General features: G+C 41.2%; 1 protein-coding gene across 1 annotated transcript; it reads right to left on the reverse strand.

Moving 5' to 3' along the window:
• Positions 1-324: 324 nt before the first annotated feature.
• nsd3 (nuclear receptor binding SET domain protein 3) lies at positions 325-24,510 on the reverse strand. The gene is made up of 25 exons (XM_005738235.1): positions 24,097-24,510; positions 21,299-22,158; positions 18,222-18,470; positions 17,951-18,113; positions 17,697-17,851; positions 16,089-16,718; positions 15,852-16,014; positions 15,640-15,740; positions 15,159-15,204; positions 14,918-15,048; positions 14,046-14,171; positions 13,796-13,922; positions 13,503-13,703; positions 11,157-11,336; positions 10,360-10,506; positions 7,118-7,274; positions 4,853-5,055; positions 4,645-4,757; positions 4,402-4,548; positions 4,184-4,306; positions 3,554-3,670; positions 3,057-3,198; positions 2,838-2,944; positions 2,525-2,729; positions 325-1,618 (listed from the first exon to the last, which is right to left on the reverse strand). Exons 2-25 carry the CDS (start codon positions 22,112-22,114, stop codon positions 1,353-1,355), a joined length of 4,815 nt encoding a protein of 1,604 aa, XP_005738292.1. The 5' UTR covers positions 22,115-22,158; positions 24,097-24,510; the 3' UTR covers positions 325-1,352.
• Between the last annotated feature and the right edge of the window lie 1,865 nt (positions 24,511-26,375).

Raw genomic sequence — 26,375 nt, forward strand, 5'->3', positions numbered from 1 at the left:
GCCGCGTGAAAGTGCTTTTCAGAAAAAGTCTGGCAAAAAACCCCAAATCCCCGAAAACAAAAAAGCCGTCACAGTACGCCGAACCGAAACAACCGAAGTGGACTGCATCTGGGCAGTAGTAACTACAGCTAAAAACCCAAACTTAAGGCTTATTAACACTTCTTTAAGACAGCACCAGTGATCACAAGCTGGGCCCCTCCATCTACTTTGCAAATAACTAATTGGAGGAAACATGAAAACATAGCTTTAAAGAAAGAATTTTTTTAAAAAGGATCTGTCTTGTTTTTTTTTTTTCAATTATTATTACAAAAAAAAAAAAGAAAAAAGAAAAAAGAAAAAGCTTTTCCATCTTCCAAGAACAATCAGAGAGGTGAGGCTCCGCCCCCTCCTGATCTTTTTAGTATTTTACAATATTGTGAGCCAATTATGTACACAATGGCGAGTGAGACTGGCAATATGAAAATCACAAGAACTTCTGAAATGTCATACCATTTCACTATATACCATTATATTTCACCTTAATAGGACTATTTTCACAAGGAGGTCTGCGTAATGTTCAACACCTAAACAAACATAATACACCACTCACTGAGATGAAGTGAGAGAATCTGTCTGTAAACATTAACAAACATAGATACTGTATATAATTATATTTATCTATACCCATAAGCATATTAAAACCATGTTTAAGGAAGGTTGGAATGTAGTGTGGTCCTGGAAAAAAACAAATTGCACGAAATTGGTCATTTCCCCGCCGCTCCTTTTCTCTAACAGATAAAGAGGATGACAGATCACAAGAAAAGCTGGCTCGTCTCCATCCTAAAGCCACCCTGTGTGTGAGACCACAGCTTACAGCAGGTAAACAAGGAGAGGAGCAGCTTGGTGGTGATGGAGAGCTTCAGCTCCCACATCCTTTTCCTCCTCTCTGCCCCTTCCTCCACCTCACTCAGTGAGTTCTTCAAAGTGCCAGGAACTGGAGACGTGACGACGCTTACACTGCTTTAAAAAGAAAGAAAGAAAAAAAAAATAGCAGTAAAAATTTAAAAACAACATAATGAGGTGGTGGCCTGGGCCCTCCAGTGGGCGCAGGCGAGCTGCAGAGAGTGTAAGTAGTGGTGTTTTATGGCAAGACAGGAGGGAAAACGGTGCCTGATGATTTCTGGTCCTTCTCCTACTGTCGCCACAAAACAGCATCAAGGTGTTCGTCAGCGTGTCTCAGCTCTGAGTTGCGGCCATCGCATGTGTCAAAAAAAAAAAGAAAAAAAGCACTGTATTCCCTGTTGTAGTGCACTGCTTAGGATCAGAGGTGGATTGGAGCACACTTTGCAGGGAATGAGGTATTAAGGGTTTTATCACTCCGTGGCCGGCTGGCCTGACTCCGGCTCCTCTTTGACTCTGACGGGGCTCTGAGCGGAGCGCCGCTGCTGGGTGGAGCTGGATTTGGCCCCCAGGGGACTGAGCGGGTTGTGGCTGGAACAACAGAGGCGGTCGTCCAGGGAGGAGGTGGTGAGCGCCCCCGCCTCATGATCCCGGCAGAAGGAGCGAGGGCAGAAGTCACAGAGAGACGAGGCCGGGTTGCTGCAAACGCTGCAGTCATGCCACGGGCATTCCCACCGCCCTGGAGACAGGAAATGGGTTAATTACAGACGCATCAAGTCAGAGAACTGAAAAAGGAGATTATTTAAAAATAAATATCACATATAGCCCACCACATCTGCAGTCCACTTGACATGTCAATCACAACTCTGATCATCACACTTCGTGTTTTCTTTGATTGGGAAAACTGGTGTAAAGCATGTGAACCAGATTACAAATGAGTATGTGCTGATCTTTGATATAGGCCGAGGACGAGCCTTCCTGTTAACTGTCACACTGCTGAGAGATCGTCATCTAGACACTAATTCAGCACAGAAGCCAAAACAGATGGATAAAGGTAAAAAGTGTAACATCTACCTCCACCGAGTAGCTTAATTTTTATATGCTCCATTACATTTCTGATAAAAACAAAAGCTTTAAAAATAAATGGAGTGGATGTCTCTCCCTGCCTCCTTCAGACACTTCTGCATCCGTGTCCCAGCTACAAATCCAAAATGGAAAGCTCATGGAAAACTGATGCATAAGGACAGCATACAGGGGTGGATGGGAACAGTGACTTAAATGCTGTGCTTTCCACCACCTGTGTCGTCTTCCTGCTGTGCCAATTTATTTTCTGTCGTGGAGTGAACTGATTTTTGAGGACAGGAGTTTCCAACCTCAAAAAGAGATCCCAAACAAAAACTTGAGCTGTCAATGAGATGATTTACAGAACAGGAAATTCTTCTAATATCCTGTCCTAATACATCTGCTTTAATTTCCGGTACATTACTGATAACTTAGTATTATAGAGAAGGTTTGAAAGTACAGACAGCCAATTTATAAAAAATAAAAAAAAACCCTGGAAAACTGCAAGAAACTGACCTGCAGAAACGTTTCAGGAGCAACACAAACTAAACAAAAGCATGCAGAAAGTCATTTCTGTCGTTACCGTATGGCGGTTTGGTGAGGTTGAGACACAGCAGGTGATACGCTTTTGGGCAGTCCTTCCTGTCACACATCACCAGCTCTCCTCCTTTTCCGCAGCAGAAGCAAAAGTACTCGTGTGTGTGTTTGCCCTCCGGCCGCAGTTTCCGCTTCTTCTGCTTCATCTTTGCATTCCTGGCCTTTTCCTCTTTCTCCGTCACTGCAGCACTCTGCAGGAAATGTGATAAAACAAGAAAGAGGTATCAAACACAGGTTCCAAACTTGGCTGCTCCTTCTTAGGTACTCTGAATTTTAATGGGGATGACAAACATCCTCACCGATGGCTGGACCCCAAGAAATCCAGAGCAGTTGTCTGATCCACAGTGACACGACGTTCTCCTGTTGCCCACACAGTGCAGATTGTAGTTAAACGTCAGCTCTGTGCCTGCAGGGACACCAGGGAGAAGAGCAACATTAAATGGGAATCATCCAACTTGCTCTCAGTACATTTAATATACATGAAGGAAAATGCGTGTCAGAGCTGCAGATTAACTCACCAGCCTCGATGTCACAAAGGGCAAAGATTCCAATACGAACGTCGCCGTTTACCGTCCACTTCTGGGTTTCGCAGTTTGGGCTGCAGCTGTGGTTAATAAACCGAGACGAGTTTCCTTTTGGGCCAGCGTCGATGACACGATCCTACCGGGAAGACGTGAGTATTAAGACACCAGAGTTTAGGAAATGTTCTTCTGTGGACGATTTATGTATCAGGGATGTTATGTGAACTGACCCCAAATTGGACAAGGAAATGAATGGATGAACAAATAAATGGGACAGTCAAGGACTGAAAAATTAAATCAATGAGGAAGTGAAAAAAACAAAAAACAATTTAAGATCACTGAAAAGTATGTTGGAGTCTTTTGGGGGCGTTTCTAATGGATTATCTGACTAATATTACAACTTGTTGTATGTTACCTATTGTTACCTGTTGTATGTTATCTATTGTTGTTAGCATTGTGTATCCTGAGTGTCCAGTAAACGTCACAGATGTTACCTTGGTGAGGGTGAGCATGTAGAAGTTGGTCACGTGATTTTCATGGGCACGTTTGATTCGCTGCTGGCACTCTTCTGAGTCTATCACCTCTCCCACATACTCGGCCACAAAGTCACCCTGCAGGAAACAACAAACACATTTATATTGTTTTAGTTATTACACAGACACGCACTTAAAAATTACTTATTGCTAGGAAGCAGACTGACAACAAATAACAAACACACATATGAGAACCACTGATTTGCTGAACTTTTACACTCTTGCCTGGCAGATGAAACTGATTTCTAGATCTTTGAATTTACACATCTAGAAACTGCTACTGCACTCAGATGTTTTTGTTTGTATGCAGAAGAAGATACTTATAGCATAAATGAACATATGTTAACAAATATCACAGACACTGGGGCGTTTAAAAGCTTTTCTGCAGGGTAGGCAGCTTGCAAGATTAATAAGAAGAGCTTTTATTGCAATCTATTCAGTTGTTTTTATTTTTCAGTATTTTTCTATGTTTAATTTGATTGTTAAACTAGTTTAGATTGCTTTATTTAACATTTCAGCTTGTAGCAAATACAAATCAGATGTGCTGATGCTCTTTAGATGAAAGGTCTGCATTTTAAGTGCAGCGCCCACCTTCTTCAGTGCCTGGTTTGTCCTGAGGCCCCAGCCACACCCTTCCGTCTTTATCACTTCTGTTTCTGCATACAGCCGTTTGGAGAAACACTGATTCTCACAGCTGTCTCCTGCAGGGCACACCTGATCACAGGAGCACAACCAACCACAGAAAGTTAAAAGTTAGATTTTATTACCTGAATCACAAATGACATAAAAACCCAAAGATGCACGCAGACCTGTGGGTGACACTCGTACTGCAGCATGCGGTTGAGACACTGGGACTCCAGGCTGCAGGGATGCTCGTCTGCTGGCTTGCAGTTGCATCGCTGAATTTCTGACAAGTCGGCCACGTGCACCTGAACTTTCCCCACAGGCTTGTTGGACTGACAGGAAAACAAAGCAGCCACAGAATTAGTAACAACCCTGAAGACTTGACGATCAAAACTTATAACCACCTTTTGGTCTTTCCATCTGCTCACCTTGATGAACTTGTAGGGTGGTGGTTTGCGAGAATTGCGGTCCTGTTTTAGAGCCTCCCTGCTCTCCCTCTGCGCCTTAAGCTCCTGAAAGCGCCGGGCTGCTTCTTCCAGAGCTAAAAGATGAATAGCGACTCAGAAAATCATCTTTTCTTTTGGCTTGAAGTGAAATCACAACAGATTAGAAGGAAGGATTTTAGGAATATGTTACCTTTCTTGAAGGTTTTGTTAATATTGATCTGTCCTGTGACAAAGTTCTTGTCATTCTCCACGTATGGGAAGACGCGGCCTTGGTTGATCCAGTAGTAGTCATGGGAGCCAAAGAAGAAAACCGGGAAGTCACCAATATCGTGCCGAAGACTCTGAATGTTTGATGGCACCAGACGAGGGTTGCAGATCTCTGCAGGCCACCACCTGGCAGGCAAGGGACATCATTAGAAAATCAAGGACAAAAGTGAATAAGAATAAAAATACCTATAGGCCACAGAAGCCTGTGATATTATGAAATTCCACAATCTAAATGTACAGATAAATCCACGATGCAGCGAGTCCTCGAAAAGGTGAACCATGACTTAGAGAGGAAATACTGTATTTATTTGTTTCTGCCTAGAAATGTTGTTTTTTTAAATCAAATTCAGAGCTGCTTCATCAACAGATTAATAATTATCTGTGTGCACACCTTTAATCTGCCAGAAGATTCTAAACTGTGAGACAAATATTGAGCCTGACTGACAGTCAGTGTGAGAGCGAAAAGCACTGCTCAGTGTTTCCTGAATACCTGCATTTATATTATCACATCCTGTTTCCCCATGAGGTGTGAAAACAATGTGCTACACCGAGTTTAAACAGACCAAGACCAACAATCTGCATGCACGCACCCCCCTGACATGTTTGCGGTTCTCAGGCTCATATTAGATTTCTTCCTGCTGCAGACGCAAGTAAAAAACAGATCGTTTAAACCACTGACAGCTCAGCTAAATAAAATAGTCTAGTTACAAGATCCTCTATGATGGGGTGGGATATATTAGGCAGCTGGTTAACAGTCTATTCTTAAAACGTATGTGTTAGAAGCTGAAAAAAAATAGGTTGTGTGTCTCTCAAAGATTTAAGAGACAAACTGCGATGCATGTCCTGTTTTGCGTTGCCAGTACACAGCATTTACCAACAGAGGCCCATGGGAATACAAGCAGACAACTGAGATTACTGTCTCTGATAACACTGAGGAATAAAGGCTGTCCTGTGTAGCTGATCTGCCAGATGAGCTACTGTAGCACAAATAAGTGAAACTCTTAATGGTGGCCATGACAGACTGATGAATAAAACAGTCAGCACTCTCATGCTAGCTTTAAGCACAAGCAGTGGTCATGTGAGCATCAAAAATGGATCACTGGTTGTCTAGTCTGATGAATCATGTCTTCTTTACGTCATGTGAACGGCTGGGTGAGTGTGTGTTGTTTACCTGGGGAAGAAATGGTAAATGGCCTGTATTTGTATAGCGCTTTACAAGTCCCTAAGGACCCCAAAGCGCTTTACACATCCAGTCATCCACCCATTCACACACTGGTGATGGCAAGCTACATTGTAGCCACCCTGGGGCACACTGACATGGCAGTTAGGATGCACTATGGAAAGAATAACAGCTGACAGAGACAGTGTGATGCTCCTATCAGTGTTTTTTGTATTCATGTGGTTGTTACGATGACATGGAACAAACACTGTTGCATAACCAGATACATAACTTCATTGCAGGCGTTCACTCTGATGGTGTTTTCTAGCAGGAATGGAGAATGACTATCTTCACAGATTGATGACGATTTCTTTTGTCTTCTCCTCGGTTTAATTTTAGTGTCTTTTATTTTAACCTTTTATTATGAATACTGGCTTTTGTAAAGGAGTTTGTAACTCTTGAGAGAAAAAAGTGCTAAACAAACAAATATTGCTTGGGTCTCCAAAGTCTCTAAATCCTCATTCTGACTGAGCAGCAACGTCTGCAACTTGCAGGACTTAAAGGCTCTTCTGCTAACGTCATGGTACCCGATACTAAAGGAAACATTCAGTGGATTCTATGCCTTGATGCGTCAGACACAGTGTTGGCAGCACTAAGGGGACATAAACGGTATTAGGAAGGTGGTTTTAATATTGTGGCTGATTGTTGGTCTTAATTTTTTTAAGGCTCTGGACAAAAGATACTTGAACAGTTTCAGCTTCTGTGGCAGATTTAAATTATCAAGACTAGAAGGATTATTATAAGAAAGGAAACAGTATTGCTGGTCATTACTGGGTTTCTGGACAACAGCGGAGGTCTACGACACAGAAGACTATGTGCAATCAACTTTCTGTGGTTTTTTTAAATAGGATTAAAAGGTAGAAATCATGCACTGAAATCTAAACTATCACTATCTTATCCTTTAAATGCATCCATACCACAAAGTGACAGCTGCATAACCCTCAGCTGTCCCCAATCTGTGCTTCCTACCTGTAGTTGCCTAGTTTGACCCAGACAATTTGTTTGTAGTGAGGTTTCTTCCCTGCCCTGCAATCGCTGCAGGACCACGACCCCTCCGGCATCTCCATCTCCAGACACTCCGGGTGGAAGGAAGCTGGGCATGAGTCGCAGCACAGCAACTTGCCTCCTACATTTGTATGGATGTATACATGTGTGTGTTTGCGTATGTGTGTATGGATGTGTGTTTGTATGTGTGTATGTGTGTATGTGTGTATGTGTGTGTGTGTGTGTGTGCATGCGTTGTGGGGAGGGGGTGGGTATGCAAAGAGAGGAGGAGTGCATGATTAGGTGATGCACCTTAACACCTGGTCAAACTCTGAATCTCATTTGCAGACAAGCCTATTAACTAAAAGTACAACTAGTACAAAGTCTATAAATACAGAATACAATCGTGGTTTTCTAGCATCTAATGTGAGTTAAAACAGTGTTCTTTAGGAAGACATTCCTACCACAATAACATCTGGCTATTAATCTAAATGAAAAACTAAGGCTAGGACCTTCTGGTCTGAGTGAAGCCTCCTGTAACAGCCTGACGGCATGAATGAAATGATTGGAAACCCTGCATGGGTTTCCTGGTTTGGGTATAGCATTTTATTGCAGCGGTTACAGCATGTCTGGCAATCAGATTCAGAGCACTGTACCAAGACCAGTCTTATGGGAAATACATGCGGTAGCACCGGAATAAAAATCAGCCAGCAGGTTAACAATGAATCAGGGTTATACTCAAATAACAAAGTACTGGCAAAAAGCCGGCATGCAGTCCAGCTCATAAAGCAAACTTCCCATCACACATATCACATTCTGCACAGACCAGCTTGCATGGAATCAAATCTTTACAGTATTTCCATTTCCAAAATGTAATTTAAAAAAAAAAAAAATGCAATAGCAGAATTATAATTTTTAAAAAAGAAGAAAAAAACCCTGTAATTTAACCTCCATCACCTGGAAACAATTCTTTGCTTAATTGTACTAAATGATTAGGATTATATTCCATCCAAGGCAGGTCAAAGCTCAAAGACATGAGGGGAGCCAAAATGTCATACTGTTTGAAATTTTCAGTCAAAAACAAACTTAGTTGCAGTTGCCATAAAAGAGGTGACGCCGGACGAGGTCTTTCAAATCAAAACCAAGCCCAGAGTGCTGAAGCAGAGAAGCAATGCGCCTCCAGCAGCGAGAAGCTCCACAAACCACAGAGAGAACCTGAACCAACCCAGAGCGTCCGTCCCTGCATTGGGACTTCATACATCCATGCTGCAGGTCTAAGGACCAATTTTATTTTACCAGCAGATAAACTGATTTATTTTCTTTATAACCGACTATTTTAGCAAAGAAGTTTTTAGATTGGTTGCTGATGCGCAACCAATTTTACGATGGGCCTCATGCAAGAACCTCTCATACAAACAAAGCAGATCTACGATAAATAAGAACTTTTCACGTTCAACAGGATGAGTGAACAAAATTCATGAGCTGTTCAGATTAGTTGTGTTAAAAAGAGATTTTTCCACATTAGTCTGACTTTTAGCTTTGCACTGACCATCCCCACCCCCGGGCCCTGGACTCGTACCGGTCTGTGAGTCGTTTGGTACCGGGCCGCGAGAGTTGAGGCTCAGGTGTGAAATGTATGGTTTTCAGGGTTTTTATCGGTTTTCAGCGTTATTTGGTTATCATTTTTATTGTTAACTCTGTTTTCCTTGGTCTTTTCATGTGTGTTATGAATAAATCATTTTTTCGGTACCGGTACTAGTTTTATTTTGTTGTATTTATCTGCGACACCTTAAAGGCCGGTCCGTGAAAATATTGTCGGGCATAAACCGGTCCGTGACGCAAAAAAGGTTGGGGACCGCGGTTTTATTCTGTAATTGACTTAAAAGACGAATAACCAAATACCTCTCATCCTGCTGAACAGTATCCGTGTTTGTGACACTGGTTCCTCTTCATTGCTTCCCATCGTAACTTTGCAGAGAGAATTTGTCGCCTCTAACTTCATGCCAAATTATTCCCTTTTATACATGTAGAGTACTGCACAAAGGTTTAAAGGCATTTCAATGTTTAGGTTCTTATCATTCAAATAGTACCAGGGTGTCAGGGAACGGTCTGCTCAGCCAAACTCACATCATAGATGCCCAAATATTCAACCAAAGTCATAAAGCTATAAAGAAGTATCTTTAGCATCAAAAAGAAAACATCCTGACACCTTAGAGTCAGTCTTGGAAAGTCTGCAAGGTTTCATTTACTCTGGAAAACACTTCTTTTTGACTCTGAGAATAATCATAATTTACAAAACAACATTCATGTTTTATTCAATATGACCCCAAAGAAGTCAATGAGCCAGTAAAGTCATGAACGCGTTTACTTTGATACAACCAGAAGTGTCTTTGCAATGACCATTACCACAGAAGACATGTTTGGCTTTACTTTTCAGACCCAGAAGCTACGTCCATCTTTTATAGAGTCTATCGTAATAACATACTTAGGCAGATGAGATGTGTTATTTCAGTTATGTCGCCATCTCTTTTAATTTTGTTGATTAATGAACAAGCACAAATGTATCTTTTTCATATCTTTAATATGAATACGTAGCCATGAGGCCTAGTTGTATAGTACAGTGACAATATCCACGGATTGATTGCCTTAAATATTACAAATTTTGCATAAATGAATAAATTCAATCTATATAATTGCACACCAAACTCCAGCGAGTCGGTAATTCCTCACTCCAGCTTCATCAGTTAAAGAATCGCCTTTTTTGTCCTTTTATTATATACAAGAGCACAATTTCTGCCTAATCTACTGCGCTGTTATTGTGTGACAATGAGTCAGCAGCACACAGCTAAACAGAATTGATGTACACTTGTGCCTTTCTAAATGTAATATCTTTGAAAGACCAATTTTACAATAATTTTACTTTTGTGACTCTGGCTTCTCATATGCAACCCTTCAATGAGAGGCTTGGGATGAGAGCACAAGACTTAATTCTTGCATGAGGCCCACTGTTGTTTTGTTAATGTGTTAGGGAACTTGGCTGAAGTTACTCTGCGTCACTCTGCGTTAAAATTAACTGCATGTGTAGTCAGTTAATTAACTTTGCACCTCAAGGCTTTGAAATGAAAGATGTGTACAAAAAGGGAGGGAGGGGGGGTTAGAATGGGAGCAGGCACAACACAAACACAGACCAGTGGGACAAAGGAGAAAGAGAAAAACTGTTCAGTTACCTTTCCCAACATTCTTTTTGGTAGCTGACGAAGGAGAGGGAATCATAGGTAATTTCAACTCAGCACGATTTGACTCAGTCAGAAGGTAGTGGGACTTATAGGCATATGAACTTAATATGGTGTCAGTAAGGTCTTGCACTAACAGCCCTACACAAGACACACAGGAAGAGACGGGGGTGAGCCGCAGTCAAACTCGAAAATTACCCAAAGTTTACAAAAAGAGAAAGAACAAACACGCGTGCACAGCCACACAAACACACATACTCACACACAGTTGTAACACGCACAAAAAACAAAAGTAAAACAAAGTTGGTCTCAACAGAAAGAGGCCAGACAGTGCACTCAACTTGAAGTTAAATGTGAGGCTTAAACGAGCTAAAAGTCACAAAGAAAAAAAGGATGTTTTCTTTCATCGGCACTCAGGACAGACGTGGTTCTTTTAAGTGGAGTGCAGCGTAACAGCCCGACTGGTTCATAGTATTAGTATCGTGATGGAAAACAGACACAGCACTGCTATCCATGAACAACAAAGCCAAACATGAAACATGTAATATTAAAGATACCTAAATGAGATGTTACTGCGTCAAAAACAGGTTAAAAGTGTATAAAAAACAAACAAACAAAAAAAAAGATGACAATATGAGATGATGCAGGCAAGAAGAATCGATCTTGGATTTCGCCACAAGATTCAAATCGTCTGGTGTAATTAAGAACTGCTTGTGTCTGCAGCATGGGGCGAGGGGGAACGTCACTCCTTTGGCTCGGGGGTTTGTCGGTGTGTGGTGGGGAAAGCTTACCTCGGGCACACAGGAAGCACCATCCCACGTTGACGGGGGAGGTGAGGAGGCCATTCTTCTTGGCGCTGCCGTGGTTGCTGCAGATCATGATGTGGTGAGTAAGGATGACACTGCCTGCCGCCACGCAGCTGTCGCTGGTGTGATAGGCCAACGGACAGCGGATACAACGAATCAGACGACCTGGAGGGGAAACAGATGAGAGAGAGAGCAAATTTTACCACAATCGTGGTACAAATTTGCCTTTATGTCTTTGGCCTTGTGACGTTCTCCAAGAAGGTCAAGGAAAAATGATTAGGTAGGAGGTAATCATTCTGGAGTATTCAACTGTACTCTAGGGCTGCTAAAAAATAAATACATAAAAAAAAAAAAGTAAAAGACAAAAAGAGGTGCACATGGTCTGGGTCTTTATGACCAGGGTGCAAACAGAGGCCCTCAAGCCATCCTGAAGACATGCACTGGAGTCACGTGAAGACACTGCTGGAAGTAGACAGGATGAGGTGTCCTTGTAGATCCGAGATGCAGGAAGCAGCAACTGTTCTGTTTTATGCAGATTACCTTCTTTTCGTGATCATTAAAAAACAAAAATGGAAGTATAATTGCATACAACACAACACAGCTCTGCTCACTTCTTTTTACTGCTGAGATTCTATTAAAAACAAATAGGTCATATTCCTTTAATGGGCTCCAGCTGTAATTAAAGGAAAGCAAAAGGAAAAACACAACCGACTACAGAGACTTCAGCTCCAAGTTATTGAAATCTATCTTCACAGTACTTAAACAACAAAACAGAATCTGACAATAGATTTTCCATAGGGCACAAGAAAACCTGGAGATTTGCGCAGTATTTACCCAGGTTTAAAAGGAAAAAAAAAACAAAGCTAGACAAAATGGTAAGGCTAATTTTTGAACCTAAACTATTTTTTGAAAGAAGCCATCTGAGAAGCTCAGATGTTGAAAAATGTGACTTTTCAACATCTAAAATAGAACGAAGTGTTACAAAAACACAAGAGATCACAAGTCAAAAAGATTGAGAGTCACTGCTTTGGGCTGTGTAGACATATACTGAACAAAACAACACGAGTTTCTCCTGCTGGGACTGGATTTAAAATAAGTTCTTCATAAAAAGTTTTCTCCCCTGTATTATAGAGACTGATGGCCTGCTGTGCCTAAGCACTATTGATTTGTATTTATTTATTTTAAACAAAAGCTTCAGCTATTTGCAAATGTATCCTTTTGGTACAACTGCTCTCATTAACATTTTCACATAAAAAAAAATATATAGATATTAAAAGTGGATTAAAGAACCAGAGAAACATGACTTGAGAAAAATCGAGTAAAGTAACAACCTAAAACGATTTGACTCCTATCAAAGTTGCACAGGTCCTCACCTGCATCCATTTACACTCATAATGATCTTAGGTTATGTGAAAAGAAATCAGTGTTATTTGATTTTTCTTTGAATCATAAAGTTTTTTCCCCATTTGTATACAAAATATAATTCACTGAAAATGATTCTTTCAGTCCTTTTCAAAGTAATTTCATGCAAAACCAGAGCAGTGTCCGGTAGGTGTTAGGCGTGTTTTTTTTCCTTTCCAGCCTTTCCTCTCTTCCCACTTGGATGACTTTCATGTCTGATGGCAAAGGTATAAATCAGTTCATTTTCCTAAGGGTTTCCCTGACATACTGGGATTGTTGTGGAGGGCTGCAACAACACACTTATAAAGAGATAAAGAGATCAAATTAAAATGGAGCAGAATTGAGTTCCACTTATTATTACAGTCTTCCACTACAGTTCCAGTTTCTCATGTGGCCCCTTGGGAAAATGAACCACGCACCCCTGGTATAAATCATAGTTGTCGATATCACTTTTAGCACCTCTGCATCGAAGCGCATCTTTTCTCATTTGCAGATATTTCCTGCAGGATAATGTACGATCGCCTAAAGACCTTTCCAGGAGCAAGCCAGTTTACTTTCTCCAGTGCTCGACAGTCTCCAGGTACTTCTCACCAAACAGAACAATTTAACTTTGACATGAAGAGGATGTTTGTGCCAAGGCTGTCACCAAGTATTCTTCATTAAATCTGGCACAAGTTCTCCCACAGTCTGTTTTCTCTGAAGAAGACACTCCTATTTACTTCTAATGCATTTAACTCTTACATATTTCAACAAAGAATCACAAGCTTGATTTCAATGTGAGCTTTGTTCTATTAGTCAGTCAGTATCATCACCTAAGGAGTCTAAACTCCATTTTAATGACCCTTTTTCTATCTATCACCAGCTCACACCCCTACAGACTCAACCACGAAATTACTAAAGGCCACAGACAAAAAAGGGAAGCTGTTCTACCTTTACTGGCTCGTTGTGGGTCTCTCTCCAGGCAGCAGGTTGAACAACTGTGCTGAGGGCAGCTGAAACCTCCACCTGGGTTGCTGGTGGTTCCCGGGAGTTTACGGACACAGTCCTCGTGATAGTAACAACCACATCCAGACACAGAGCAGCGCGTCACCTCCCTGCCCACTGTTTTACAGCTAAAACAAGGATGGTTCCCTAGAAAAGGAATGTCAGAGAATGTGCTGTAGAAAAGCGCCAAACACTGCAAATATGATGGTAGATATGTAGTTGTGTTTGAATTCACTCACCTGTTCTACATTCTGTGCAGCTAAATCTTCCTTCAGGTGGGGACGACAAACCGAGACACTCCATGTGAAACTGCTTGTTGCAGTCACCTTCACATACCATCAAACCATCTCCGTACACCTCGCAGATCTACACAAAAACACAGAGAGTGGGGCAGTTTAAAAATATACCACACAAATATACCACACAACCAATGCCTGTAAATGTTTAGAAGAAAGAGCAGAACTGAGGTGAATCATGAGCAACGCTGACCTGGCACACAGTGTCCCTCTTGCTGGTGCTGCTGTCCTGACGGGACAGGCCAGAGTCCACAGACTGAGTATCTGAAGCATCTGCATCTGCTGCTGCTGGACTATCAAGACTCTTCCCAAATAAGCCCTGAAGCAGAGATGCACTGAATGTAAACCAGAGTGTTTAACCAATGCGTCGGGTGTGCAGACATTTTTTCTTATCTTACACTGGACCTTTGTGAATTGTATCCTCATCGAACCAAGCTGTTTAAGTTCCTCTCCCTTTACCCTACTTATTCCTGATTGGCTGTACCTCGCAAACAGAAGCTTCTGCGCTCACAGTCAGAGCTGTGCACCTGAGATGACCAAATTAGGAATATCCACTCTCTACATATAAATCAAAGAGTAGGAAAAAAACTGGCAAATGAGCAGCCCCAAGTCTGAGCTTGAGTTTGCAGGAATTACTTGTACGTGGACCATCATCATAACAATACATATATGACAGGAATGACAAAAAGAGTATCAACTGCTTCAAGTGTCTTCTTTTCTTCAGCAGCAGAGAAGCCAAAGAATAATATAAAAACATGTAAATAATAAAAAAAATGATCATCCTTAAGAAGGTAAAAGCTTAAGAAGTGCTCATTTCTGGTTTTAAAGGGTGCAATGTTGGGATCTAAACAGGCCTATTGCTTACAGGAATAAAAATAAATTAATGCAATAAGAGCAAAATGAATCAGAGATAATGAAAACATGACTGAGATCGAATTTTGCACTATGAACAGTAAACATCTCTGCATGCATGGCAATAATGTATGGATATTTAGCCTCTGGACTAATGGAGACAAATATTTTGTGTGCAGAAAAAAAGCCCTCGGTCATGTCATTCAAGGCTACCTGCGGGTCGTTGAGGCCTCTGGAGTCTGAATCAGACGTGTCTCTGTACTGAGATGAAGCCATTTCGACATCTGTTGATGCTCTGCTTCGCTTCTTCAGTGGCTTGCACGCATCTGAGATCTCACTAGCTCCTACACGATCACATGGGGGGGGGAAGAAGAGACAGATTTTGTCTTTCTACAAGTACAAAGAGCTTCCATGACAAATGATTTACAGCGTGTGTGAATGAATGATCGCTCACCTTTCTGTGAACCTGTCCTCAGCGTGGTCTCTGGAGCCATCTCAGCCTGCAAGGAGATTAAAAGTGCAGGTTCAGGTTATCTCAGGTCTTCTTAGTTTGGATTCTAAGCTGTCTCATTCAATTTAATGAAACTATTCCTGCACAAAAATTCAGGAAAGTTTGCAAAACAAATCTGAATATAGCTCAACACGTGCATACCTGGATTATTTTGGAAGACAGATACACAATTTCACAGTTCTCCTGCCAACTCCTGCGGTGTAGGAAAAATACAGCTGCCCAAAGCTCTATCATATTACAAAATCCTTTTAGCAGCGTTTTAGCATCTGATAAGCTTTCAAACTGCTAAAGCTGTTACGTGAACAGAAGTGCTAGGCTCATATTTCAATTTTTACTTTATTATATTTTTATATTCTATAAAAATCTATAAAAAAGACAGGGAGAGAAAGGTATGGCATACTGATTCCCTGTGGAGGACTAATACCTGCTCTTTTTTGGTTTTCTTCTTAGGGACGAGATCGTTGCCTCTCTCTGACTCAGACCTGCTTCTGACACACCGCCGCTGAAGCTTCCTCTCTTGAGAACCTAAAAAAACAAAACAAAACACTAAGCTGCATCTCTTTCTGACTTTGTCAATTTAATCCATAAAATTGAGAAATGCAACAGAAACACTCTGCATGTCTGTGTTTCGCCAACCTTGCGGACTGCTGTGGTGTGATCCCGGAGATGAGGTCTGCTGCAATCCTCCCTCTTCACTCCTCCGACTCGCTGGGGAATCTCTCCTCTCCTCTCCCTCGTCCTCTCCTTCATCCCCATCTTCCTCCTCCTCTGGACTGGGCTCAGGTTTAGCTCTGCTGTCCTGCTGAAATCAACATTTGAATATTAGCTTACAGGATGTTTCTGCTGTGTACATCTTCTGTCAGTTAGACCAACCTCAGGTGAGCAGTATCCCAGGTCGGGCTGCCTGCCTTCTCTCTCCACCCTCTCTTTCTTCTCTTCTTCTTTGTCCTTCTTTGGGGAGGCAGCTGCTTTTTTCTGGATAAGAGGCCAGTCACATTTTGTGATCTCCACATTCAGCCTCTTCATTGTGATAGAAAGAGGCAGGAGCTTCCTGGCAGCTGCCGTTTTCCACGTTTTGACCGGAGGCGGAGAGTCCTGCTGTGCTCGTGCATCACAGCTGGCATTCTGTTTCGGTGAGCTGGTCTTACGTTGGTCCCCCCTCTGGTTCTTATCTTCACTTGAGGCCTGGGAGTTTGCATTGTCATCTGTGTTTGAAACACTACACTGTCTCCGTGGAAGCTGCCGTCGCGGAGGCTGCTCTCTATCTGGTGACTTTACATCTCGGTCCTCCTTCTTACTGATCGAGCTGCTTGAGCGCCGGCTTCGTTTCTCAGGTCTGATGTTGGGTTTCTTGCTGGGTGGGGCTTCAGTAGGGTCTGGGTCCACATAGATGAAGGTGTAGTTGTCAATTCGCTCCTGTCTCGTCATCAGAAAAGCATCCTCGGCGTGACCAACACCCACCTCCCACTGAGAACGTTCCCGCTGAGGGATAGGCTTCATTAGCTGATGAGAAAAAAAAGAAAACTCATGAACTTATAAACATGTACTAACCCTGGCATTCATGATTTTGGATTAACTGAAGGCTTTTCAGGGAGTTTTTAGAACAATAATAATAATAAAAAAAAAAAAAAAGTGTTCCACATACTACATACATGACTAAAAACAAAAGAAGAGGTGTGCGGATCCAATAATTGGTATTGATTCGATATTGGTCAAAGACAGTGGGTAACACATTGGGGAAAATATAATCAGATGTGCTCCATTAGCCAAAACTACGTGGTACAACCTGAGTTAACAGCATGCCATGAAGACAGATGTGACAAGTAACTGAGATTTAAGAATATCTGATTGGGTTAAACCGATATCTCGAGCTCAGACGTGTCTCCATGTAAATTTATTATTGGCTTAGCTGTGTAAGAGGGGAAAAAGACAGCATCAGATTACCAACCATCAGCATGGGAGATGAAAAAGTGGCACTGAGAAATCCCCACTATAAACACTGATGTTACATAAAGCTGTCTTATAATCCCAGTGAGGATGGGATGTCTGATGATGATGTTATGTGAAGAGGACAGCTCAGAATATGCCTTCATTAAGAAAAGGGAAAAATCTTTAAAAAAAATTAGACTTGCTCATTATTCTTTCAAACTAAGTATCCCAATTTTCACCCACTCAACAAAATCAAACATTTTTAAATGTGTGCCGCTGCAGAGGTCTAAAGCCTGAGCTTTTAACTCGAAAGGGATTACTTGCACATACGATGACCTCATTACTTGAAATTTATTTTTAATTTCTTTAATATGAGCATCCACCATTGTTACAGTGGCTGAAAATAAGGAAAAGCATAGCAGGTCCACTATATGGTTAATTCTGGTTAAAGATTTTTGAAACAATCATTTTAAAAGCTGAAAACAACAAAAATTCTGTTTAAACAGTTTGTTTTCTTTAAGTCTTAAAAATAAATCTCCCATCTGTGCATACTTTGTGTCTCTCTACAGGGTTTGTGGTTTTGCGAAGTGTCTCTGACTGAAGCTCGTCAAACTGTTGCTTCCCCTGGTACATGACTATCCTCTTCTCGTGGATCCACGCTCGCTCTGCGACACTGCCAAAGAACTGGACGTGATATTCCCTGTGACCTGCACGGCAGCAGAGGAAAGAAAACAAGTTGCGGCACTTCTGTGTTTACACATTTACACACTTAAACTTGAACAACAAAGACGTTTAAGGGATTTTACCTCTGGTGTTGATGCGAGTGTGGACCTTCATCTGTGGGTCTGAGGACACCATGCAGGGCCACCAGGGGTAGGTACCCACCTTGGACCACACCAGATCTCCTATTACAAACTCCTTACAGAAGCCTGTCTCCTGGATCACTGATGGATGATGGACCTTAGGAACCTAAACATGAACAAGTCACTGTTATGTTTTCAAAATGTTTACTACAAACCACAGCGGCTGATCTGCGACGACTTCAAACTGCTTTGGTGAGTGAACATGAGCTCTTGCCTTCGGCGTCTTTGGTTCGGTTTTAATAACGGTCTTCGGAGGCTTCTCTGTCTGCACCGGCGGTGCTTCTTTTGGCGGCGGCTGGACGTGGGTGTCCTCTGTCTGGCCTGTGGTACCTGGCTGTGTTTGGCTCGTGTCCAGGCTCTGTTCCTGAGCTTGCAGCAGCAGTCTTGCACTCTTTTTCCTCTTCTCCTTCTTCCTCTCATGTCTGCGCTGCGCCTGAGCGGCCTCGTTCTTCTGAGACTCTTTCTGAAGACGAGGAAATAAACAGAAAGAAGTCAGCTGCGATGAGACGGCAGTTCATTTTGTTGCGTTTTTATAAAAGAAACAACTCAGAATTTCCTCAGATGTCCGCTGCTTTAGGGATTTTGAAGAATAATTAAAAGTAAACTAAGATGTGCACGGTAATAATTCCATTAAAAAATAAATTGACTGATAAGATTTCCAATTAATACGCACAGTTATTTTGCCAAGGTGTCTTGGGATTTAAACAGGACATTTTATGTTCATTTGCATCCGCATAATTTTATTCTTGGACTGCAGCAGAGTAGCTTTATGGTTAAAATAATCCTCATTTATCTAGTACTGAGCCTGGGTATACTCAGTTTATTTATCATCTGTCATTTGGGCGCTCTGTAAGTGAACTTCCTTCTGATTGGCTGCCCCTCATAAGCAAAAGCGACCTTCACACTTCCTGATAATGATATCCACTCATTTCGAGATCATACGGAGTCAAGAGTTAAAAATAAATTTACAAAATAGAGCATTTAGACCAGTCTAAGTGTGAGCTTTTGGCTTACAAGTATTTGTCAACACACACTGACATCAATGCCTGACAATGTCCATGACAACATGGAAAAAGGGAGGAAAAAAGCATTTTTAAAGAACACAATGTCTTTAAAATGGGAAAATAATTGTGTTTATGCAAGTTTTTCCTTTACTGAGCAGAAGCATAAGGTGCAGGAAAGCCAAAATGTAATGTAAAGTTCCACGCTGTATGTGGACTGGCCGAGCTTACGTGTTGGGCGGCTGTCTAAAAAAGTACATGAGGCATCATTGTTACAGTTTTTTAAGTTTTCGGCTTGCTTTTTCTTTCTGTTTGGTTTTGAGCATTTGTTTTCAATTCGGTACTATCCAAAATGAGTTTGCCTGTTTCACTTCAGTTTTTCATAATTTCCATCTTTTTAACTGTTACAATAGGGGAGGGCATGTTCAAATGACGCACCAAACTGACAAAGACTAATACCAAGGACATTTCCTGCGTATGATTTCCAAGTAGACAAGTTGTTAAACTTGGTTCTGTTTTTCTGAGGCCTAGTTTTTAAGCTTTATATAACTTAACTAAAACTGCTTTTCCACACCCAGTTTTAGTTTAGCTTTAGTTAACTATTAACTGTTATAGTAGAAGACACACAATTAGTTTATGCAATAATTAAAATAATCATTTATTCATGTCCCCAGACTGAAGTTCTGAAGCAAATTAGTTTGCAGCACCTCTGAACTATGTTTCACACGTCTTTCTCGGATTTAATTATTTATAAACCAAAGGAATAACAGACACGGGACGCAGCGGTTCAGATTAAAGTCAGTGTGTGCTTTCTTCTCATGCACAAACCTTTACCAGCAAACCCTTTAGGTTTACTAATACGCACATTAATAAAAACATACAAAGTTAAAAGCAAGGTTTTAAAATAAACACACACACACAGCGAGTTTGTTAGTACAGCCATAAAGATTTGTGAAGAAACATGTGCTCATGTTAAAGAGGACTGCCAAACACGAGCAAATGTTAATAAAAACCTGACAATAAAACAATGTGAAAACTTCAGATGCTTGTTATATTTTGATAAAGTTTCTTTATCTGCATTTTTTTATTCCTGTGAGAAAAAAACAATTTAAAGATTTTTAAAACAAAAGGAGCAACAACCAGTTAATTCTGTTCTTTGACAGGCTGAAACCAGCATTAGTTTAATATTTATCCTTAAGTTCCCTAAATAATTAAACTTGTGCTTTTTACTTGATCTTTACTCTTCCAAGAAAGAAAGAAAGAAAGAAAGAAAGAAAGAAAGAAAGAAAAACTGTCTGCAACACTGTGAACAAACTGAGCTGAAGGTCATCACAGTTATCTGGTATTCAACATTAGCCGTGAACAGGATCTCTAATCGTTTTCGTTTTGATCCTCTAATTGATTACGTTGCTAATCATTTCAGCTCTAACATCAAGCAAGAAGTTTTTCTTAACTTTATATAAATATAAAACATTAGTCCTTGTCTTTTTCAGAGACAGTACAGCAGATTGGCCGCAACCTCAACCAGAATCGTTCAAATCTGGTAAATTTTATTAAATCCTCTGGCAGTAGCTGACCAGAGCTAAATGACGATAGTATGTATGCATACATTATATAAAGACTAGAAAAATGCACTTTCACCCCATGACCTCCATTTGAACAGCTCTTGTTATCTTGCTATCCAAACTTTGATTAAATTAAAGCGGCTGATCCTGATAATGTGCAGCCTTTAAGCTTCTGGAGAGTTTTTAAACTCATCAATAACCCACGTGTTGTCATTGATGGCCCATTCCTTCTACACTTAATCAATTTAGATGGTAAGTGTAATTCCAGCTGCACTATCGTCTCTTGATTTTGTTGCTCATAGGCTTGGCTCTTGATCTTAGTCGAGAACACCTGGGCTGATTTTGTACCTCAAAGTTTTAGTTCTCATAGGAATGGCTAACTATAAAGTCTAGTTTGCAGAAAAATTAGCTTAAACATTATACATTTTGTAATTATTAATGCAATTTTTTAAAAATACATTAAACTCTGGAGAATCAGAGGTTCTTCAGCTCTGTTCTACCACATGAAAAAAAAAATGTTTGAAGCAATTTTGAAAAGGAGATAGCAGTCAGATCATGCATCTTTTTCATTATATGAAATAATAATAATAAAAAAACAAAACAACACTGTGCGAACCTGTGCAGATTTCCACATTTCCACCTAATCTTCTGCACTAAAAAGCATCTTTGGAAGAATAAACAAAAAGGTAAAAAGAAATGTTGCCTAAAAGGCTGTTGGCAGTTACCTGCAGTTCTTGCAGCAGGTCTCCGCACAGCGCAGACTCGAACAGCTCTTTGCCGTTCTGATACGTCTTTATGATCTTCAGCTTGATCTCCGGAGAGCTGGTTTTCTTCAGGACCCCACCAGAAGCACTGGATGGGGCGTGCGTGGGCTGAGACGAAGGGGTGTTGTCCACAAGTGAGGGGGGAGGACTGGACGAAGGCAGGTGTAACGGGGGAGGAGGGGGCAGGTTGTGAGTCATGATGTGAGGTGTCTGGTGTAGGTGATGCTGGGTGGGCAGGGGTGGCGGTGGAGGACTCTGCGGGTGTGAGTGGGTTTGTATTTGAGGTGGATTTGAGTGGATGTGGAGCGAATGGTGGTGGTGATGGGGATGATGATGATGGTGGTGGTGGAGGTGTGGGTGATGTGTGGACAGTGGGGGTGAAACGGGAGACAGAGGTCTTTCCTGGAGACCGGGACCTCTCAGGACGGTCCCCTCCACCGACACGAGGCCGTGGTCCCCGTAGCTCCGTATGGCCCCATAGCCATTAGCAGAGCCGTTGGGGAACTGCGAGTACATGGAGAATTTAGCCTGCGGTTCGTATATGCCCAAACCCGGCGGGTAGCCATTGGGGACCTGCGGCATGTCCTCCGAAGCCGATGGCGGGTACGGAAACTCTGCATCCAGGGCTGCATCGTAGGAGGGACCACCATCCTCACCCGGGTCACTGCCGGTGTCGCAGGTGCCTTCCTGTCTGATGTTGGCGGAGTCAATGAGCTGAGGGGGTTGCTGAATTGTATTTCCCATGATCCCTTGCATGAAAGAGAAGGAGAAATCCATTGTTGGGCTCCTGCATCCTTAACTGTCTTTTTCTTTGACTGGACCTGCCGATAGAGGTACACACAACTGAATGAACCGCAGGAAAGCTCAACAAGCACACAGCCAATAGTCACCAAGACCTTAGCTTCTATCCTTCAGGAATTATTAACAGATTATTTAACACAGAGCAACAGATTAACACTGCACACATCTGTGTTTCTGGGTTGGCCTTTTTTATTTAACTTTCTAGCAGTGTATTAAGCAAACTTGTTTGCAAATTAAAGCTTCACTCTGGAATCCCAAATTGTCACACACTGACACTTGGTGTCACATCTGAACCCACGGTTACCTTTTTTTGTAAGCCTAATTTTTCAATGTAAAAAGGCATATTTAAACCCAAACAATAATCCTTTCTCTAAATGGAACCAAGCAGATTTGGTGTCTGAAACGTATCAAACTGCAGCTGTAAATGAAGAGAAACTAAGAGCAAAGAGAGTTACATCATCGGGTTTTTTGGCTCCCACAGTAAACACAAGGACTGTTTATTATTATACGAATAAAATAGCTAGAAAAACATCAGAATAACAGAGTTTATTTTTTGTTTATGACCACTGATCTGGGCTTTGGTAAATCTTTCTCACTGCAGATAAACACACGGGACTGTCATAAGTTCTGGAAAGAAGTCAGCCATCTACCGAATTGGTTTGCCATGTATCAGCTGTTTTCTGGTTAAAATATCTAGAAATTTCTGCTAATAATATAGTGTGAAACTTCTAACTCTGACTTGTAGAAACACACACCTCTCCTCCCTTACAAACTCAGGGTTAGCTGACCATTAACTACACAACTTTAATTATCACTTCAGTGGCAGTTTCACCAGGCTCCTACTCCTCAAATCTGAGTTTTAGAGCAGCAGTTTGAATTATGTGGGATTTTTTTTTTAAACAGATGCACTGAGGAGATCTGCAGAATACTCATTATAATGATTACTGTGATAAACTCACAGGGTGGTCTGAATTGCAGACCCCATAAATCCCCATATTATCATCACAAACTCGGGTCATCTTCGTAGTGTATACTGAGAGGTCGTGCAAGCTGCTGTTCACAAGCTTTAGGTGATTTTTATGTGTTTATTTTCATCAACACAAACACATGGTGGCCTGCTTGCACAAAACAAAAGAGCAGCTACCAGAGGTGGGTTTGACCTCATGCACTGAACACTTTTAACCACCAAAGCTGATATAATTAATTAGGTTTAAAGTGTTGAGTGGGTAATCTGCTCCTCTTGTTGCGGTTTAACTTGTTAGCAGCTTTGCGAAGGGTGAACAACGGTGATGTAAACATCCAAAAGATGTCATCCAGCGGTCACTAGTCTCCTATAAGGACTTGTAGTATAACTTGGGTGTATATATAGTGTGGCAGAGATCAATAGCTGGCTATAGATGTGTTATTTTAATCAAACATAACAAAAAAGACGGGTGCATGCATGGGCATAACAAGGTTTCAATGACTGATCTTACAGCTTCCTGCGATGTTAGCTTGAAGCTACCTGGCACCAAAGGCATCGAAATGGAAATACAGGAGCCGTTTAAACGGTTAAAAGGCGAAGCACACGACGGGGATGTGGCTGTATGTCTTTCTGACACACTCGGGGACACATTTCCATTTATTAATGTTTTCTAATCCATCTAAGCGCACATGAAACAAGATGAAAGGAGGTGGAAGGGGAGGAGGGGGGAGAAAGCTAATGTTGGGTAGGCTAACGCTAACGCTGCCAATATGGCTGCCTGGTACCCCTTTAAATCAAATTGTCTGCCGTGATTATACCTCCATCACTGACGGTTTGTGGGGGGAAAATGTGCCCGAAAGCAAGCTGGCTACGACTGAAAACGAGGAGATGCAACATGCAGAGGCGGCCAACACTGAGCAGTAGCACCAGCAGCAGCACGGATTTTGATAGCGAGTCGAAAGATGCAGGAAAATACACAAAAAAATGTCAATACCTTCAGCGTGTCCCATTCTAAACACATACACCAGCCAGCAATGCTTCCTCGTTTAATCTACAGGAGGAGGAGGAGAAGGAGAAGGAGGGGGGTACAAAATAATAATAAAATAATAATAATAATCCTGTGATGTTGGTAAAGCTCAGGCCTTTTCGTTTTAACGCAATTCTCCACAGAGAGGAGGAGGAGGACTCGATCTGGTCGCTGCCCAATCCCAACGCGGGGCTCTTCGTCAGTGCGAGGACCCGAAAACCTCAATCTGATCGCAACCCCCTTCCTGTCCTCTTCTTCATAATAATCTCTAGCACCCTCTTCCTCCGGTTTAACAAAAGCGCTCTGCCCTTTTTTTCTTTTAAATTCTCGGTGGATCCAGCTCCTCAGCTCAGCGCCAAAATCACACTGATGCAGCCTGCAAGCAAGGGTCACCAGAGGCACCCCGGGAGCTGTAGTTTATATCTTACATTTGGTTAAACAGGAGGAAAAAGGCATCTGAAATGCACGGAAATAAAGGAGGAAACGCATGTGTGGGGGGTTTCATTTATTTTTAATGGGCTACACAAGAACATTTTACTGCTCGTATCGTGGATAAACACTGTTAAATATTTGATTTTTAAAAAAAATCATTATTGTTATTATATTTTTATCTCTGTGTCCACGGCACCATGTATCTACGCTTGCAGCAGGCTCTCCGATTGGCTTTTACGCGCCTCCTCGCCTGATCTGCTTCTCAGGGGGAGGAGGTGGAAAAAAGAAAGAGCTGTCACTCTGCCTCTTGTTTCTTGTTCCTGCATGTTGTTCCTGCAAGTGTTATTAGGAACACCTCCTTTCATATATCAAGGATTTCGTTCAGCAAGAAAGTGCCAGGTTTAAATCCAGGGTGGATGGATGTTCTCCCCAAATACAGGGGAGTCCAAACACATGGATAATACTTTATAATACAGTCCTGTAATTAAATGGAATTTTAATGTATTTTATTTGAAATTACAATGTAATTTATTATTGTCATTATTTACCCACAAATACTTAAATATAGGCAAAAACAATATTTTCCCATCTTACATTGTAAGTACACTGTGCTTTTTGGAGGGAGTGCTCTATATTAGAGCAGTTTGACTTTTACATGCTTTATACTGTAAGTAATTTAAAGTTCGGTATAAGCATAACATCCATCATGCATAATAATGAATATTAAATAATAATGTAAAAAAAAAAGATGTAAAAACACAAGATTTAATGTTTAACACAACAGCTGCTACTAAAATATCTGGTTTTTGTTTTTTCTTTTTTATTGATTTGTGAATAATCTGTCAAATCTCTAAAGGCTTTTGCAAAGACAATATGTGTGAATTGCAGCTTTCTTATTGTTGAACATTATCTTGTGTATTGATCTGGTCACTGTTTGTCTGCCAGATTGTGCTCTGTCTCCGGTTTCTACCATGCAAATGCTTCCTTAGAAAACGCCAAACTTTTGTGTATGAGAAATCTCTGTCAGTTGGAGCAGCAATTTTCAGACTGTGGCTCAATTAAAAACCAGTGTGCTACTTCCACCGATGTCCGTGTAACTAAAATTTCAACCTGGTCTTTGTCATTGCTTATTAATAATAAACATAAAAGATAAAATAATGGTATGGCAGGTGTGAAGTAGAGCATGGCAGAAGAAGTTATAGAACCAGTAAATTAGAAAAACAGTCTGGCTTCTGACCTTCTCTTTTGATGCGTATTTCCCAGAATCGACACAATAGTTTAAGAAATAGAGGTTAAACTGTGAGGGAACTGAAGGTGCCTGAAAACTGATCAATTGCTGCTTTTTTTGTTTTATTTACTGAACCATTTAACACTGACCTGTGAATCATTAAAGCATAAAACAGGCACCAAATACAAATGATAAATAAACCAGTGTTGTGTCGAAATATAACAGAAAATTTAACAAAGAACTAATTTTAAAATATATCTTCAGGCCCTTTGTTAGTAGCAGCTTGATGCAAAAACACATTTACCCCCCATTTCTTTAGCTGAATGTATTAAAAATGTAAAATATAACACAGTTTAACAGATATTTTTGAATCAACATGATTTCAAAATAGCTATTACATTAAAAAAATGTAACCCCCCCCCAAAAAAACAAAAACCCAGAGGAAACTGCACAAGTGTAGGACAAAATAAGTAGGCATAACAACAAATAAAAAAAAACAAAACTATCTACAGCAGATAAGCAGTATCTGAGCGACTTCACACAGGACCTATGGGATGCATCTGATCTATCTTTTGGTCGCTGAAGC

This window comes from Pundamilia nyererei, unplaced genomic scaffold (genome assembly GCF_000239375.1).
Source record: "Pundamilia nyererei isolate P.nyererei 1_Seehausen unplaced genomic scaffold, PunNye1.0 scaffold00082, whole genome shotgun sequence".
NCBI lineage: Eukaryota > Metazoa > Chordata > Actinopteri > Cichliformes > Cichlidae > Pundamilia > Pundamilia nyererei.

Coding starts and splice junctions, on each gene's coding strand:
- nsd3 (XM_005738235.1), bottom strand. CDS start 22,114: ATGGATTTCTCCTTCTCTTTCATGCAAGGGATCATGGGAAATACAATT. Junction 13,704..13,795: donor CTGCACAGAATGTAGAACAG/GTGAGTGAATTC, acceptor TTCCTTTTCTAG/GGAACCATCCTTGTTTTAGC. Junction 11,337..13,502: donor CCCACAACGAGCCAGTAAAG/GTAGAACAGCTT, acceptor TTTCCCCTCCAG/GTCGTCTGATTCGTTGTATC.